This window comes from Solea senegalensis, linkage group LG8, assembly GCF_019176455.1.
Source record: "Solea senegalensis isolate Sse05_10M linkage group LG8, IFAPA_SoseM_1, whole genome shotgun sequence".
Taxonomy (NCBI): domain Eukaryota; kingdom Metazoa; phylum Chordata; class Actinopteri; order Pleuronectiformes; family Soleidae; genus Solea; species Solea senegalensis.
Genome location: NC_058028.1, coordinates 13,029,343 through 13,047,857, shown reverse-complemented (window position 1 = coordinate 13,047,857; position 18,515 = coordinate 13,029,343). Strand labels below are relative to the sequence as shown.

The following is an 18,515-nucleotide window of genomic DNA, read 5'->3' as shown; positions in this document are numbered from 1 at the left end:
GGGAAGTATTGAATTGGAATAAAAAGAGGTGTGTCCTGACTAGGCAGACTAGTACTATGTTTCTGCACTGATTTGGTGTCTTTACGTCACATGGCCTGGAAGCTATTGAGCTAAAATGCTAATATTTACATTAAGAAAATTATTAAAAATTTGGGAAGTATTGAATTGGGATAAAAAGAGGTGTGTCCTGACTAGGTAGGTTAGTGCTATGTTTCTGCACTGATTTGGTGTCTTTAGGTCACATGGCCTGGAAGCTATTGAGCTAAAATGCTAATATTTACATTAAGAAAATTATTAGAAATTTGGAAAGTATTGAATTGGAATAAAAACAGGTGTGTCCTGACTAGGCAGTCTAGTACTATGTTTCTGCACTGATTTGGTGTCTTTAGGTCACATGGCCTGGAAGCTATTGAGCTAAAATCCTAATATTTACATTAAAAAAATTATAAAAAATTTGGGAAGTATTTAAATTGAATAAAAAGAGGTGTGTCCTGACTAGGTAGTCTAGTACTATGTTTCTGCACTGATTTGGTGTCTTTAGGTCACATGGCCTGGAAGCTATTGAGCTAAAATGCTAATATTTACATTAAAGAAATTATTAAAAATGTGGGAAGTATTTAAATGGAATAAAAAGAGGTGTGTCCTGACTAGGCAGGCTAGTACTATGTTTCTGCACTGATTTGGTGTCTTTAGGTCACATGGCCTGGAAGCTATTGAGCTAAAATGCTAATATTTACATTAAGAAAATTATAAAAAATTTGGGAAGTATTGAATTGGGATAAAAAGAGGTGTGTCCTGACTAGGTAGGCTAGTGCTATGTTTCTGCACTGATTTGGTGTCTTTAGGTCACATGGCCTGGAAGCTATTGAGCTAAAATGCTAATATTTACATTAAGAAAATTATTAGAAATTTGGAAAGTATTGAATTGGAATAAAAACAGGTGTGTCCTGACTAGGCAGTCTAGTACTATGTTTCTGCACTGATTTGGTGTCTTTAGGTCACATGGCCTGGAAGCTATTGAGCTAAAATGCTAATATTTACATTAAGAAAATTATAAAAAATTTGGGAAGTATTGAATTGGGATAAAAAGAGGTGTGTCCTGACTAGGCAGACTAGTACTATGTTTCTGCACTGATATGGTGTCTTTACGTCACATGGCCTGGAAGCTATTGAGCTAAAATGCTAATATTTACATTAAAAAAATTATAAAAAATTTGGGAAGTATTGAATTGGAATAAAAAGAGGTGTGTCCTGACTAGGCAGACTAGTACTATGTTTCTGCACTGATATGGTGTCTTTACGTCACATGGCCTGGAAGCTATTGTTTAGCATGTCGTCCAAAAATTGACAAAAAAGTCATACTTTAGTATGTCATCTCAAATGAGACAATAAAGTCATACTATAGTATGTCATTCAAAAATTGACCAAAAAGTCATAGTATAGTATGTCGTCCAAAAATCTGTCAAAAAATTCATAGTAATGTATGTCGTTCAAAAATGGTTAAAAAGTCATAGTATAGTATGTTGTCCAAAATGAGACAAAAAATTCATAGTATAGTATGTCATCCAAAAATGAACAAAAAAGTCATACTATAGTATGTCGTCCAAAAATTGACAAAAAAGTCTTAGTTTAGTATATCGTCTAAAATGAGACAATAAAGTCATACTATAGTATGTGATTCAAAAATTGACCAAAAAGTCATAGTATAGTATGTCGTAAAAAAATTGACAAAAAAGGCATAGTATAGTATGTTGTCCAAAATGAGACAAAAAATTCATAGTATAGTATGTCATCCAAAATGAACAAAAAGTCATACTATAGTATGTCGTCCAAAAATTGACAAAAAGTCATAGTATAGTATGTCGTCCATAATGAGACAAAAAGTCATAGTATAGTATGTCGTCCAAAAATGGACTAAAAAGTCATACTTTGGTATGTCATGCAAAAACAAAAAGTCATATGTCCAAAATCATGTCATCCAAAATGAAAGTCATACTATAGTATGTCGTCCAAAAATTGACAAAAAAGTCATACTTTAGCATGTCGTCCAAAAATTGACAAAAAAGTCATACTTTAGTGTGTCGTCCAAAATGAGACAAAAAAGTCATACTATAGTATGTCATTCAAAAATTGACAAAAAAGTCATACTATAGTATTTCGTCCAAAAATGGACAAAAAAGTCATAGTATAGTATGTCGTCCAAAATGAGATAAAAATGTCATAGTATAGTATGTCGTCCAAAAATTTAAAATAAGTCATTGTATTGTATGTCGTCTAAAAATGGTCCAAAAAGTCATAGTAAAGTATCTCGTCCAAAAATTGACAAAAAAGTCATAGTATAGTATGCCATCCAAAAATCACCAAAAAATTCATATTTTAGTATGTCGTAAAAAAATGGACAAAAAAGTCATAGTAAAGTATCTCGTCCAAAATGAGACAAAAAAGTCATAGTATAGTATGTCAGCCCAAAATTGACAAAAAGTATTCTTTAGTATAGATCCCAAAATGAGATAAAAAGTCATACTATAGTATGTCGTCCAAAAATTGACAAAAAATTCATAGTATAGTATGTCGTCCATAATGAGACAAAAAAAGTGATAGTATAGTAAGTCGTCCAAAAATGGTCCTAAAAGTCATAGTATAGTATGTCGTCCAAAATGAGAGAAAAAAGTCATACTATGTCGTCCAAAAAGGGTCCAAAAAGTCATAGTATAGTATGTCGTCCAAAATGAGACAAGTATGACTTTTTTGTCAAATTTGGGACGATATACTCAGGTATGACTCTTGTCAAGTTTGGGATGACATACTAACTCATGATTTTTTTTCATATTTTGGATGACATACTTGTATGACGTTTTTGCAGCAGAAGGCACTAAAAAGATGTGTTACAGTCAAGCTTGTCACTATCACATAATTGCAGACACACAATAAACTAACAATGGTAATAGTAGCTTATCGTTTGCAGAGGTTTTCAAACTAGTAGATGTGTGAAAGAGATTATTTTCCTGATAGAGACTAATACATGTCTGACAACGAACCGTTTATGCTGAAATCCAGATCAGTCAATCAGGAATAAAACATTTTTTTTTTTTACACTTTTACTCCTGAGTGACTATAGAATAAAAATATGACCACAGAGACATTCTGAAATCTTCTAGCTTGACATTTTATGTATAAAGAAAAAACAAACACGTGATGGCTTTTGCTTATTTTATTACAGCACTGTGCATACTTCCAAAGTGATATGAGCTTTAAAAACCATCGTAAAGTTAATGAATGCCTTTTACTGATGAGGGGGGTGATACAGCTACATGGACCAACATCTCCCTCCTCTGGTAGAAAGCTGAAGTACCCCAGCAGAGGGACCAAGAGCAAACGAGGGCTGGTGGGTATCAAGTATCACCAAGGCTGTGAAACTGATATGGTACTTGATTCGTCTTTTAAGTGAGAGGGGTGCAGGTAACAGGCAATTCACAGATCAGCACTTGAGCTCTCTTTAACGAGCCCGATGCTGCCGACGATTCAGAGAGGACACGTTAATACAAGCAATACTGCACATTCTTGCCTTCAGAGATCGACATGTACAAATCAATACCTACAGACTCTCCTCAAACACAAGGCCTTAATCTAAACGTTGTGAGGATCTCTAAACATATGGCACTGCTCACAGAATTATTCACTCAAGTAAACAAAACCTTTGGAACAAAATACATGAATGAACAGGAATGCAAAATGAAATAAAACAGCTATTTTGTTTTCCAATTCACATCACTAACTTTATACATTTTGATTTTCTTTAGAGTGACAGTATCAAAGCACAAACTGGTATAACTGTGCGAAACCGAAACAAAAATATAGGTATATAATACACAACATCGCTGCCCTAAAAAACAAAACAAACAAAAAAACATTGGTACAGTATTGAGGATTGGGGACCTCCCCGTTCATTACCCATAATTCAAAAAGTTTCTCAAGGCAACTAGGAACAGATGTCCAGACAGCGAGAAGAGGGCGTCCAGGCAAGAGACAGCAGAAACCCAAGAAATGTATGGCTGATTAGCTATTGATGCGTCATCTAATGTATAAAAAAAGATTAAATTAACAAAGAAAAAAAACATTCTTCATAGGCTGGGAAAGGTTCAAGTCAATGTACCTAAAAGCTCTGTGCATCGAATTCTTATTCATTCATTCATAGTACCTAGAAATGAAGCGGTCGTCTCTACTCCTGCAAATATTGGTAATATGAACAATGTGCAAGTTATAATGTGACAAAAAAAAATGCAACAGGCTACTCATGTGACTTCATTGAGCAGATACTTTTGGCTACATGTCACCTGGATGAACAGACAGCCGACACGGGAGCTACTGCCTTTGCCAATGCGTCTCCACTGGGTTTTCGAGAGCCTGGGTAAACGCCACTTGTTTCGATAAAACATTATTCCTGAGTAAGTTCTTACAGTTGGCCCAAATACTGATTTCACTGTAGACTTGGGGGTGGGCCAGCGAACCCATGAGCCTACTTTATTCAAAAGCCTCACTCTTTCACTCAGACAAACTCCACAAAGAAAGGAAACTGATGTGAAAGAGGAGCCTGAATGGCTGGTTGCCGTAACCAAAGCATTTTTTTTGTTGCTTTATTATTGTTGTTATACAGAATGTAAGTAACAAAAAAGAGAAAAACAAAACAAAACCAAACACTGAAGAGTTGACAGCCTGCGAGCGCTGCAAGCTCACAAGCGATTTGTACTTTCAAGTATGCTACATTATGGACTGGAGAAACACGGGTGATACTGTCACTTTAAAGAAACGGGATGACGCTTAAACACAATATTCACAAATGTACATTTAAGGCTTAATTGTTTTGCACTAACAATGGTAGCAGCAGTGAAGCACTTCTGAATTTATTATAATAACAATATTTATGATCATATTACAATAATATATTACCCAAGCAAATCAATTACTTTTTTTTTGTTTTCTTAGCACTGGACTGAGCTGGAGACTCAGAAAGTTGAATCGAGTCAGCCAGTGATGTTTGACGAAAACAGAAGAGAAACATTTCAGCCACAACGGATCACACAACACTTGTCTGTCTGGTACTGCAGGGTTGTCAACACGAGTACGTCCTCTAATAATCTCATCGTCAGGCTGTACAGCTCCACCGGGCCCCGTCATACGAGTTAGAGCAGTAGTATGTTTAGCGAGTGCGAGTTTGACTCTCTTTCCACATTCATGATGTACAGAAACGGGTGTTCATTTAAGAGCAGGTCATGAGGAGGTCTGGCAGTCATGCATGCTCACATACACACAAGGACACACACTGCCAGACAAGTGTCCGCACCTGAAACCATCGTCATGCTACTTAAAAAGATTTAAAAAAAAACAAAACAAAAAAAAAACATGACAAAAACAAGGATGTATTTCTGAAAAACAGACCAAGTACCAAAGCAATGTTGTTAATCACAGGCCCTAACAGACTGAATTCGTAATGGGGAAAAAGCTTTTTCCTGCATGTCGTCTAAGCAGTTGCTGATCAACACATCCTCGTGAGGAAGATACCTCAACTCTTCCCGACACGACTTCACTCGCTCACATCCCCTCATCCAACAGAAGTTAGACCCCCGTCTCCCCCGTATCACCGTGGCCAACAGTGACCCTCAAAGCTGAAATCAGTTTTGCATACTGTATATATTACACACATTTACTATATATTTACTCATATATTAAATTTTAATATAGACATACATTTTGTTTTGTTTTATCCGTGAGGTGTTGGTTACATTTTCAGCAAGAGGCTTCAACATGAAAGATAACAATCTGGTCTTGTAAGGATTTCCAAGTCCTGCGTCAGGTGGCGTTCCCCGGGTCATGGTTCCATATGTCCTCCGTCAGTCAAACGGAGATGTTCTTGAAAAAGAAGAGGCCTGCGGTAACAGATTTTTATTTATTTATTTTGTTTGTACAAAGGCCAGACACTGTTGAAAGCGCATGGAGTGCAGGGGCGTGGAGTCCCAGAGATGCTGTGAGCTCGCTGGAGTATCAGCCAGTTAAAATCCACAGGGGTGTCGGGCGTCAGCCAGCACTGGATGCTGCAGGCGATTGGGCTTGGGGCCGATGCCGATCTAAACCCCGAGGCCAAGCTAGGGCGAGAGAGCAAACGCGAGAAGATGGCACAAGGAGTGTGCTATGTAACGATATGAGCGGAGGAGGGAATGGAGACAAACTCGCGTAGGATATTCTTGGCCATTTCGATATTGTTCTGTGCAATCACCAGTGCTTTCTGGATGTCCTGGTAAGAGTATCCCTGACTCATGAGGTGCTCTATCTCGCTACTGATCTGAGGGTTGGCTTCTCCTCCTGTTGCCCCACTGCTGGGCGGCGCAGGGGTTGGCGGGACAGGACTGGGCCGGCGCTCGGAGTTGATTCGCCTGGGCAGAGGCTTTGGAGGTCTCTCTGGTGCTTCCACCGGCTCTGAGAAGGCTGAAAAAAAAGAGGACAGGAAGTGTTAAAAATACCAATTTAAAATACTTAAAAAAAGGTCAGGATATGTCAACATGGTTTTGAAATTAAAAAGTTTGATTACTGTAATTTGGCACTTGTATCAGACAGCATGTCTGAGATAAGCGACATATATCTGCTGTATGGTAAAATGGTTGACCTTTCCTTTACAGTGACCTTTAACAAGTACTAAAAAAAGGCCCAGTTATCATGCGAGAGCTAGTGAATGTCTGACAGTCACGTATAATTGGTCCTTGACTAGAGATTCAGCTCTTTAGACACTCAGACACCTGACAATCATCATGGGGGGTAAATGTCAGCCTGCTGCAGAGACCAAAAAACGATGTAACATTATTTGTGTGTTGTGTCCATTTGAAAACCTTTGTGTTTTCAGTCCAACTCCAACCCAGTCTGAGGCCATCTCACTCTACTAAAGCAGTGCTGATGTTGCCTCCGTATGTCTTGATATCCAGGGAAACTATGCAGCCCAGGAATGTTGCCTGCTAAAAAAGAGCTCTGAACATCACTATACTGGGAAATACAGAGGGAGTCGTGTGGAACCAATAGGCTTAATCAGCAGTGGTCTGACTGTGACAGACATTTGTTAACATTCAAATTTAACAAAGTTAGCGTTACAGTTTTAAGCTCATCAGTGACGCCACCAAAATCTTCTAAATCACCATGTTGCCTTGGAGTCATTTTCTGCTCCATCTCTTCATCATTTTGGAGTACTTCCTTTATATTTCTTTGACCGAGTGTGAAAGGTCAGCCAAGGCAGCTAATGTGGGCAAACTCTGCCTCTGAGCGGGCGGTGGTTCCTGCAGCCAACTTGCTAAATGTCAATAGGTAAGACATGAGACCTCTAACGGCTGTAAACTAAATGATGTGCGATAGTTGTTTAGTATTAAGTCCTTACCAATACTACTTTGGAGATGTGCAGACTGTGTTAACATGTTTAACAGAGAACTGGGAAATAAGAATTTAATACTTCAGATATAAAAGGCAGGTGAGGAAAGTATTAGTCAGTGTTTACATAAACCACAAGTAGAAGTGCTGTGAAATATCAGTGCAGGAGTGGGTTTCTAAACTGAAGAAAATAACTGGTCCAGATGATTGGCAGGTGGATAATTAATATGCGGATGTGGCATCATTATTATACATTCTATACTACTTATTTAAAAAAAAAAGCTGTGGCACAGTAGAGCCCAATATACTTACATGCTGCAGCTCCGGCATCGGAATCTAAAGAAAGACGTCCATAAGCAGCCATGGAGGACAAGCTCGATGACGAGGATGACGACGAACACACCAGCTCTGAAAGGGTCCGTCGGGCAAGGGGCATTGGCACCCGGGGTTTTGGGAAGTCATAGCCGTTTTCCTCTTCCTCCCTGGTCTCTGCCGTGAGGTCCGTGGGACCATTGGTCATCGCCAGAGGAGGCAATTCTGAATAGTCTAAAAGGAGGAAAAACTATTAGTATACTCTACAGTATCGGCAATGATGAATTGATTATTAAATATAACTAAAAGGTTGCTCGCTGGGTTTTCAGTTTCTTAAATACAAAATGTTTCCGCTTACCTTGCACCATGTAACAAAGGAAACATTCTTATTACCTTTGGTTTATGTACAAACAAGTGTCCATGTGATGTTATGTCCAGTTTTCCCAACAAAAAAAAGGATATGAAAGCTACTTGTGCTACAGATTTTCACACAAAGTTGAGTGAATAAAACTACCTGAATCTCTGGCTTGTTGTGCCCGGGCCTGGATGTTGTACATAGCTTCATACATCTGAGGTCCATCCTCTAGCTCAGCCACCGCCAGCCTTCAACAGACAAAAACAATTGAATAAAGCTATGAATTAACAAACATTTTCCTTGAAGTGAGTCTAGAAGAAGAGTGACTTAAATACCTAGAGTTGAGTGAGAAGGCTTGGGTCTGTGTTTGGAGTGCAGATAGAGCCTGAGACTGTGGCGGCCTTGGGACAGGTGGGGTCTCTCCTACAGCTGATGCCGTGATGGGGGGAAGGACAGGTCGAGAGGAGGGGATCATGTACTCCGACTCCTCCTCACTGTCACGTGCCTCGTCACCTGCCACTGCCCTCAGGGACTGAGAAGGTCTGCACACAAACACCAGAATATTTTACAGTAGAATTAGTTTTGGAAAACCTGAACACACTGGTGGCTCATTTTTCGGAGGGGAACAAACTTCCTATATTTATGTACATGTTGTTCTTTGTATAAACCATTTTACCTGATGGCGAGTGAATAGATAGCGTTGGCTGAGGCCGAGGGCTTGACTTTAGGGTTGTCATATTCTTGAGCTGCTATTGCGGCAAAGCTCTGGGGGGAAAAAATCAGAAATGCAAGACATTTTTAAGTCAATTTTTCCTGATTTCTTGTTGAGTTACAAGATAAGAATGATGCCACTGTCAGTGACAGACAAGTGTATTCCCTTGATGTCAAATTATCTCTTTGACAGCTCTGGAAAGAATTTACAATAATGCCTTTCAGAGGTGACATACAGACTTATTTGATGTTCCCACTAATGTGATTATGCTGCAGCTGATGTTGTTTTGCACAGTTAATTCTAATTCAAATACTATATGCATGTAATTGTAGCCAATGCAAACGCATCAAACCACATGGCAGTACAGTGTGTGGTGTTTCGTGGTTCCTCTGACCAGCTGATGATCCAGACTGAGGGAGCTGTTGTTCTTCTGTGAATCTGAGCGGGTGTCCAGAACAGATGGCAGTGCCAGTGGGAGGGAGTGCCGGTTGGAGAGTTCCCTGACACCTGCTCGAATGTCCCCTCCCAGACTGGACACTTGGGAGGACGAAGAGGACGAGGAGGAGGAAGAGGAGGTGGGGGCCTTGGGAACAGGTCTGGAGTTCCAGTCAGACAGCGGCCGGTTTGGAGGTGTGGGAGGAAGCTTATCTCGAGTGGGCTCCCCAGGAGTGCAGGGTAAGGGACGCCTCTGCAGCCGTGCATCGGTGGCTGCGCCGGCTGTGTGAGGCCGATCTGGAGGGGGAGGAGGAGGAAGATCCCTCAGTGATGGGGGGAGGGGGAGAGGCTTGTCTTTGTGGTGAGATGCTGCCTGTGGGGGGAGAAAGAGAAGCAGGGAGTCCATTTAGACTACATAAAGTATTGATGTGAAATCCAAGAAAATGGTGCTGTTGGCTTCCACAGTAGACATAATCCTTTTAGCTAGAAAACCATGGCACATGAATTTGTAACTATGTTCAACAAGATACATAATTTATGCATTTATGTCTTCACCAAGGTAAATTGCTTCCTCTATCTGCAGACAATTCAAACTTCCCATTCACAGTTTCCATTTATCTGCATTTAAGCAGAAATGTGTGGTGACATGAAAGTGTTAAAATTAGCAACATTAGTAAAATAGAATGTAAAATATTATACAGACTATTGTGGACATCAGGTCAACATGAAACTTGTGTCAAGGCTAATTTAAAAAACAGGACAGGGTTATAGGTAGATTTATTTTTATATTTTAGCATGGCTATTTTTTATAGATATACAAATGATATGATTGTCCCCCTTCTTTCATTCAAGTCATGTTCTTTTTTCAGGTGATCTTCCAGCTAAAAGAAACCATTCCAGGTGCACCATAAACTAGTATAAGAAACAAAAAAAACCACCCACATCTAACCATTACTGAAATGTCTTCTATTGCATAAACTAGTTACAAGTTGAAGTATTTCAGTTACCTTGGAGGTAACTCCAGGACTGGAGGCACCACTGGGGTTAGGAGGTCTGTGTGGTGGTAGCAGGTCTAGTCTGGGTGGCACAGGGGGAAGAGATGACTGTGGAGCCATGGACATGGGTGATGGGGGACGCTCCACCTACATGACAACAGTAAGCATGAGACATGATCAAATTCTGCTACGTGGGTAACATTTTAAAACAATCAGTGTTTCCTCTGTATATGATATATACATGATGAAAACGGCAGCAACATTACCCAACCACTTCCAACAGTGATGCAAGCCAGATGCAAGCCACACCTGGCTGTGTGTGTACAAATGGAATACGCACTATTATTTATCTTTGAATGGCCAATTCTATCTCATTCTGCTCTGTCTGGAGATTACAGTGGACAAAGAGAAGGACAGTGTTCTTTCCCTCTCCTTTAAAACTGTAGATGAATGCAAATTATTTGTGGTAAAACGTTTTGGAACTAATTATGTAGACTTGCACAATATTATGCGCGTCTACATTTTACAATTAAATGCAATCCAACTTTGGCACAAATTCCATGTGTAGGAGGATCATAATGCAGGAAGGTGTTAATGATTATAACCTCAATTGTAAATATATTACTGAGGCTACTGGTGCTGTAGTGGAGGTGGCATTAGAAAAATCTAACAATATACATTCCAGCTCACACTAACTAACACTTTTGGAAATTTCAAACTAAAGGCAAAACTTTTGTTTTCTTGTTACTACGGGTAACTACGGGGTGGAGCGGCTCAGTGGTTAAGACCAGTACCCTGTGTGCGAAAGACATCATGGTCGCAATGGTCGCAAGTTACTGTATTACACTTAACATGGGTGCCAAATAAAGTGGTTACTGTCAGAAAGGTAGGCCTTTTAATTTACAGATATCTCAAATACATTTAGTTCAAAAAGAACTTATTTTAAGTAAAGCCGGCGCCTTTCCAGGGTACAAGCACAATTAAATAGATACCAGTGGTCAATGATGAGAAAAGTAGCACCTGATTCTGCAATCAAAGTGTGCGTGATATTGATATGAGCGGCACTAAAAGCTGCTACCTTGACACCAGGAAAGCTGAAGATTTAAATGTGAGCTGTGAGCTTGAAGCAAACAAACAGTGGTGAGGTCAAAGTTGGTTTAGAAGTAGTAGTAATGTTTGTTTGGTTTGCTTATTGCAATAAGATCATTCATATCCAAAGCTCAGCTGTTGTGTCTGATTGACACATTCACAACCACAATACCACCTTGCTCAATTAGTAGTATATTCCCTTAAAGCTGTGTTTCCACCTAGTGGAATGGTTCAGTGCGGTATGTATTTCTTTGTGGTTCCATTAGGAATTATACCAAAATAACCCGCCCCGGCGAAAGTACTATACCAAACCGAACAGTACCGTGATGGAAACACAGCTAAAGTAGCAGTGTTTGCAAAATCTCACCTTTGTACAGGCAAGTTTGCTCATCATTAAGTGGGGGTCTTCAAGTCTGTCATCATCATCATCGTCATAACTGGGCGATGGTGCACCCTCGGCTCCAACTGCGCTCCTGCAGGAGCCTCCACTGTTGTCCTTGGGGTCAAAAGGATCAACAACTATGGGCTCTGTGCCCTTAATCTCACAGCGACAGAAGGGACAGCCCGTTCCCTGTCCTTCCGATTCCTGCAACACAAGCATAACAGATGTAGAAGCCCAGAGATAAAGAAGGTTATGTATTTCTATATGTCTGTTATGTCTGTACAAAAGGAACCTTCAACAGAGCTCCTTTCTCAACATGTATGAGTTATGACACTTAACACGGAGCAAACAACCCACACAAATCCCTTCCATCCACCCACTCCTACCTGCCAGGCAGTGAGACAAGAGGTGCACATGAGATGGCCACAGGGCTCAATCTTCACATCCTTGTCATTCTCAGCACAGATCTTACATAGCTGGAAAGTGGAGCCCATCTCACAGTACAGCTCATATTGCTCCTGGTGAAAAACAATGTGAAAGTTATGAGCTCTCAGTTCCTAAAAACAGTGTTAACATCACACGGTAACATCACCTGAGATCACTTCTAAAGAGCAGAATCTGGAGCAATGTCAAAATGTGGGGGTGTGTGTTTTTTTTTTATTTCAGTCCAGTGCTCAAGCAATAGATGAATCTGTTTATCAACACCTTCACAAATACTGAGAGGATATGTAAGCCCAAACAGATAGAGGCTCTCAGAATTAATGGTTTTATATTTATTATTATTTTATATATGAAATACTGGAGGAAAGAAATGGGGTTTTTGTCTGCAAGGTCCTCGAAGTGCAGGGCAAAGCCAATTAAAATCCTGACACTTTTTACTTCAGGATAAACTCACACTCACACCAAAGAAAATTACTCCATGTTAAAACCAAACTATTCTTTTTTAAAATATTATAAAATAGGCATGTTAATTAATAGTACAGCAGTTTTTCCATACATTACTTACTGATATACTTAATCATTTGCTGCATAAAAAGAACATATAAGATGGTGTCCATTTTTTTATTAGAATCATAACTATTAAACAAAGACGGTCAGAAGACATTGATGCTTGTTTAAAATGTATACATTTCTTTTCAGCTATTTAGGTTTAACTAGCTCAGTAAAAGAAGCTCACTGCTCTGACCTGCGTGACTTTGATGTGGTCTTGAGGTGAAGGCTCACACAGTCCTGTCAAATCAGGGTTTTGAGTCCGGCCGTCAGGGAATAAATAGCTAGAGAGACAGAGACACATTGAGTTAGAGGGTGCAGAGGAAGTTCCCTACCTTTTGGAATTTCCACAGGCATTTTTGTTGAAAAGTTAGCATCATTATACTGCATGTATACCCAACAGGCTGCTGTAATGAAAACATCTGTTTAATCAATTCACTCAATCTGGCAACACATTTCAAAACCATCACAAAGTTAAAACCTTTATAGTATAGGACTACTTCACAAATGGATCAGATGCCATTATGATGAATATTTTTTGGATGCAGGTGATAACTGTATTGGGTTTCCTAGTTTAAATCAGCACTTGATTACAGGTTGGAACAGGCAGTAGCTTTTCATTAAACAAAAGAAATAACATTAGAAACCAACAGTTCCATTCTGGTTATGATAATGCCATAATTATGGGAGCAGGCAATATGATATGGCTGAATCGGTTTAAGGCTGAGAGGCAGATTCATTTGTAGGATGCAAAAGAGTGATACATAGCATGTAGAGCTGCTTTGAGTGTCGAGAGAAAAAAAAAATAACAAAAGGAGCCCTGCCTATGACAGATACTTTAACCTATAGATCATTCACTTAATCTGGCTCAAATGAAGACCCAAAATGGCAGATCAGTGGTCTAGATGTAAACCCAGAGGGAAATGAAAGATGAGGGTGCCAAACAAAATGCCAGTGGACTTACAATCCTTCCCTGAAGCCATCTATGAGGGCCTGGAAGAGGGGTTTATTGTGAGGAATAGTTTGCAGTATATTTCCATCTGCTGTCACATAGCCGATTGCCCACTGGCCCAGCCGTGTGCAACTCAGGCGGAAAATGTAGCTGCGAAGAGAGACATGACACACAGTCACACTTTGTTACACTAAAAAAACTAATCAATCAGTAGCCAGGAGTACAAATAGTTTCTGGATATTGTGAATACAAAGGAGAATTGCATTTGTAATATTTTTTTCTGAACTATAATAAAATCCATATGAAAACGTAAAGGTTGAACAAGGCATGAAAATTACCCTTTGGGAATTATACTTTATGTTCATGATCATAAAAGTAGTCTGGACACACATCAAACGTTAAAAAGGTAAGATTAGTTACTCCATCTAAAGGTAAGACAATGCAAGCGGTATTGGCAGAGCAATGCAAACCCTGCATGTGTATTCAATTGTACATATCCTAGGCAGCAAACAATGCTAACTATTTTAACATTGTAATAATAATATTTAGATAATTACATAATCATGGCATCAGTTTTTAAATGGGGTGAATAAATCTTGTGGTTGAAGGGTATCCATAGGCATAAACACTCATCTTTGCTGGATGAAAACAGAGGCTCTGCAGGAAACAGGCTAGATCAACTGGAATATGTTAAAAGCAGAGCTACTCGAGCCCAGGATACATAGAGTGGAAATATAAGAGTGTCTAAGAGGCAGGCTACATGACTCCGGCAAACATTTCCTGGCTGCTGATTTCTATGTACAAGTTGACAAACTTGTTTTCCTGACAGGATGGGAGCGAGGTGGGAGACACTGAACATGTGCAACAATGAGCCTTGGTGATAGCCTTGATGTTTAAATTAGAAGTGGAGTGAATACTTGCGGTTCCTATAATACAAACACATCACTTCTGACAGTAAACCATCATTTACAATGTCTCAAATCATTTAAATCAACCATTAATCACTCAGATGCCAATGTGGGTGTACACAGGACTATACAGTGACATCAGCTTCCAGTGTGCAATCAGACAATTGATGGTAGGCACCAGTAGGCACACAAAAATAGGTATGTAAACCCCAGACTTAATTTGTACCACCTGTCAGTGTATACATGTTAATGTAGAAATGTAGATATTTTGCATGCATGTGTATGTTTGCAACACACACAAACAGTCCTGAGAGGTGCAGTACACAATACTGTTGTCAGTGAACACAAACATGGTTACATCATGGGTCTCAGGTTCACAACTTACTTGGATACAATGTGTTGTTACACATTAGTCAAATATGTATTGTGTTAAAAATGTGCAGCTATCATTGCAAAGCTTCACTCACACCATAAAACCCACTGTAAGAGCACAGTTATTAGGTCTTATACAGTACAATGCCTTTGTCTCACCTGCCAGGCTTATGGATGAACTTCTGCAGTCGTGCTTTGACCTCATCGTAGGTGAGGAAGGCCATGTAACCCGGGTGAGTAACTGCCAAGCTGTTCCAGTTTCGCAGCAGGGATGACCAAGGCTACACACACACACGTACGTGTACACACACACACACACACATAAAAGAAAGGAGGCCAAGAATGACTCATCTAGTGAGGGAGTAAACAGTCAACATAACAGCATGAAGACAGCAAGTAGACTGCTTGCATCATGGAAGCAGCTAAAACAGTAGCTGAATGAACATGGGTCAAGGAGTCCTTTAAGCTGAATTTGCAAACCAAATAACTCATTTCTTCAAGTGTAAGAAGAAAACTACACTAGCAGCAGCTGTTGGTTGCACTAGCAGCAGCCTTTGGTTGCACTGTGTGCAATAGTAAGTAGGAGATTCTGCACTTCCTCTGGCTGAAATGTGAAATGCGATGAACTCAAAATTGAAAATAAGCTGGAGCCTAAAATAAAAAAGTAAAAAAAAAACCACAACCTTTTAAGAGGCACCTTTTAATGGCAAAATGGAAAGCTGTAGATTCATGAGTCCAGATTAAAAAACGTTATTAAAATTAGTTAATAATATTTTTTTGCACACAGGAAGTCAAGTCTCCTCTGCAGAACTCTATTTTAGATTAATCTCATCTCACTTATACTCTGCAGTGTAGATGTGATCATAGACTAGATGGGTCAGTAAAAAACATGATGATTAATGTTTTGATAGTGATTCAATATCCAGTAGTTGTACATTTGTTTTGCTGCTGCTTATGCAACTTGCACAGTAGTTCACTGTAAAGCAAATATGCAAACAGAGCAAGCAAGTGCTGCCCAAACTACTGGCCTCTAACCAGCACTGCATCATTCTGCCTAAAGATACAGCATGACATGACACATTTTGATGTAGTAAGTGTGCTGTATGTCAGGGAGACAGTTTAAAATGTCCACAGGCTCACTGCCTCATTTAGGTTTGAAGGCATAGAAGCCATGGTTCCATCAAGTGGAAAGGTTTGGTTCGGTACAGTATGGTAGGTATTTTTTGCCTTTTCATTTAGGATCAAACCCAAAATACTGCATTTTTTTGGCACCTATCCCTTGGAGTGAAATGGTGTGGTATGATCAGGGTTAAGCCAGACCAACTCGCCCCGATAGGGCAACAGAAAAACATAAATTGCGATCAGTGTAAGGAGCCGCAGCCTATTCTCATACAAAGTGTAATGTCTTGTTGAGACAAACCAAGCAGAAAGAAAAAGCTGCCGGTCCTCCAATAGTGTCTGTTGTGCCACGTTCAATGTCGCGACATCGCACCGGCACGCAACGCAACCTTGGGGCACAACCCACACCCCGCCTAACAAGTATAGGTACTGTTCTCAGTTAAAATGCAAGGCTGACCTAGAGCTTTACCAATCCAAACTGAACCATACCACAATGGAAACACAGCATTAGAGAAGGTATTTCTCTGTATAAGGGGGTGCCCTTCACACAAGTAGTCATGGGTAATGCTACAAACCGAGTAAATGACATGCATTCATGCATACAAGACATGTTGCAAGAGGTTTTAAACAATGCAAATTAAAACAGTGAGGTATGTGTTGCAGTTCTATAGCATGTAAATGGTTTTTGTACAACACCAATTAAAAGAGTATAATAATAAATAAAATAAAATAAAATGAATAATAATACTTGAACCATATATAGATAAGCTCTGAAGATGGTGCTTGATAAAATCTTTGTGTACCCTTCCTCCATCCTTTCCATTTCTTTCTTTTTAATCAGCTGCACTTTCTGCTGCTGCTTCAGTCTTTAATAATGGCTGTTTCCTGTGGCCATGGTAAATAAGCTGCAAGTGTGGTCTATTCATTATGAGAAGGGTTAGGGATTGGTTAATTAAAACATCTCATAAATATCAATGCAAGCAAATATGTAATTAGATTCATGTCTAAAGCAGTATTCATAACTGTCCTTGAGAACGACGTCAGTGTGACGAAAAAAATTAAATTTTGTGGCCTTGTGAGGCAACACCAGACATTCTCTAAGACACTCAAAAAAGCCTGCTTGAGACCGACTCTGATCCAACCAAAAGTATACTCGCTCGATTTGCATGTGTTAATCCGACTTTGAGAAATTCACTTGGCTGTTCAGTTGGATGAACATGTATTGATGTATTTTACAAGGTTGCTTTTAGTCTGACTGATAATGATTACTTTTGATTTCATCTAAACATATTGACTGATAACAAGAGGGTGCAGTATGTCTGTGTGTGTGTGTGTGTTTGTGACTACCTGAAATAGCCGTGTGAAGATATCAAACTCAAAAACAGAGATGTAGTCATTGCAGGTGAGGTCTATGGTGGACTTGAGGGCCATGGCCTCCAGTCCAGAGCTGATGGGATGAAACTCATGAAGAGACTGACGGAAGACCTTCCAAGGCACGATGGTCCTGTATCACACAAAACCAAAACAAAAGTCAATCGGAGGATTAAGGGAACTTAAATTAAGGGAGGATCAAGGGAACTTCACAAAGCGATACACTTTGTGAAGTTCCCTTGGTATGTACTCTATTTTCTAATTTATCAATCCTAACAAACAGAAGTGGCTCTTGGTAATTGGAAAACTTAAGCAATCTGAAACAAGAATTCTGAGAATTAGTGGCCATGAAAGCGAAAATGATGAGATCATTTAAAGAAAGAGCTAGCAGATAAATGTCAATGCACTTGCAACATATTTGCAAAATAAAGTCATTATTTTTCCTATATGATGGTCTAAGTTTCAGTCAGTCAGTGTCCACTTCCCACATTAGATGCAAGACAGAGAAATGGGGAAATTAATGTTTCATGGGACCCCAAAGGGATGCAGGATGCCACTGTGGAACCACAGGAGAGAATATTTTAATATTCTATGTGTTAAGTAATACATAATTGAAAGGACTCACTTGTCCCCAAAGGCACGCCTCCAGAACTCTGCAGCATCTGCCTTGGTGATGCGGAAGTTGTCACCCTGAAACAGACCATTGGGGAAAATGGCCTTCAGCTCTGCCAGCATGTGGCTGAAGATCAACGACAGCTTGGTGAGGTTCCGCCTGTGGAAATAGTAGTGAGAAAGGAGAGTGAGATTCCACATCTTTGTCATTACACTCTCGTTACAACATCAGTAAAGTGACAACGCTTTAATGATATTCTCTGAAACAACGTAAGGGTTAGAAATTTAAATTTAAAATTTAAAATTGAGTGTGAGAAATTCTGCAAAACACCGGTTATGGTGTTTTACATTATAAACTAATGAACCAACCTTTTCTTTAACAAGGTGTTCAAATTAAGTAAAAAAAAACAACCCAGGACAAAATATGAACTAGCATAGATAAGTTACTTTCACAATGGCATTTCAACATACATCTGATATAAAACATTTTACATTTTAAATCAGCAA

The 18,515-nt window shown here is 39.5% G+C and overlaps 1 protein-coding gene across 1 annotated transcript in view; it reads right to left on the bottom strand.

Annotated features, from left to right (window-relative positions):
• Window positions 1–3,196: 3,196 nt before the first annotated feature.
• cbl (Cbl proto-oncogene, E3 ubiquitin protein ligase) overlaps window positions 3,197–18,515 on the bottom strand; it is a 31,932-nt gene continuing 16,613 nt past the window's right edge. The window contains exons 3-16 of the mRNA XM_044031783.1: window positions 18,022–18,168; window positions 17,373–17,529; window positions 15,066–15,187; window positions 13,639–13,776; window positions 12,871–12,958; window positions 12,071–12,202; window positions 11,670–11,888; window positions 10,226–10,360; window positions 9,178–9,591; window positions 8,748–8,836; window positions 8,407–8,613; window positions 8,231–8,319; window positions 7,717–7,950; window positions 3,197–6,480 (exon numbers count right to left, since the gene is read on the bottom strand). Of these exons, the coding sequence (XP_043887718.1) occupies window positions 6,185–6,480; window positions 7,717–7,950; window positions 8,231–8,319; window positions 8,407–8,613; window positions 8,748–8,836; window positions 9,178–9,591; window positions 10,226–10,360; window positions 11,670–11,888; window positions 12,071–12,202; window positions 12,871–12,958; window positions 13,639–13,776; window positions 15,066–15,187; window positions 17,373–17,529; window positions 18,022–18,168 (2,467 nt within the window). The 3' untranslated portion in view covers window positions 3,197–6,184. The remainder of the gene's footprint in view (window positions 6,481–7,716; window positions 7,951–8,230; window positions 8,320–8,406; window positions 8,614–8,747; window positions 8,837–9,177; window positions 9,592–10,225; window positions 10,361–11,669; window positions 11,889–12,070; window positions 12,203–12,870; window positions 12,959–13,638; window positions 13,777–15,065; window positions 15,188–17,372; window positions 17,530–18,021; window positions 18,169–18,515) is intronic.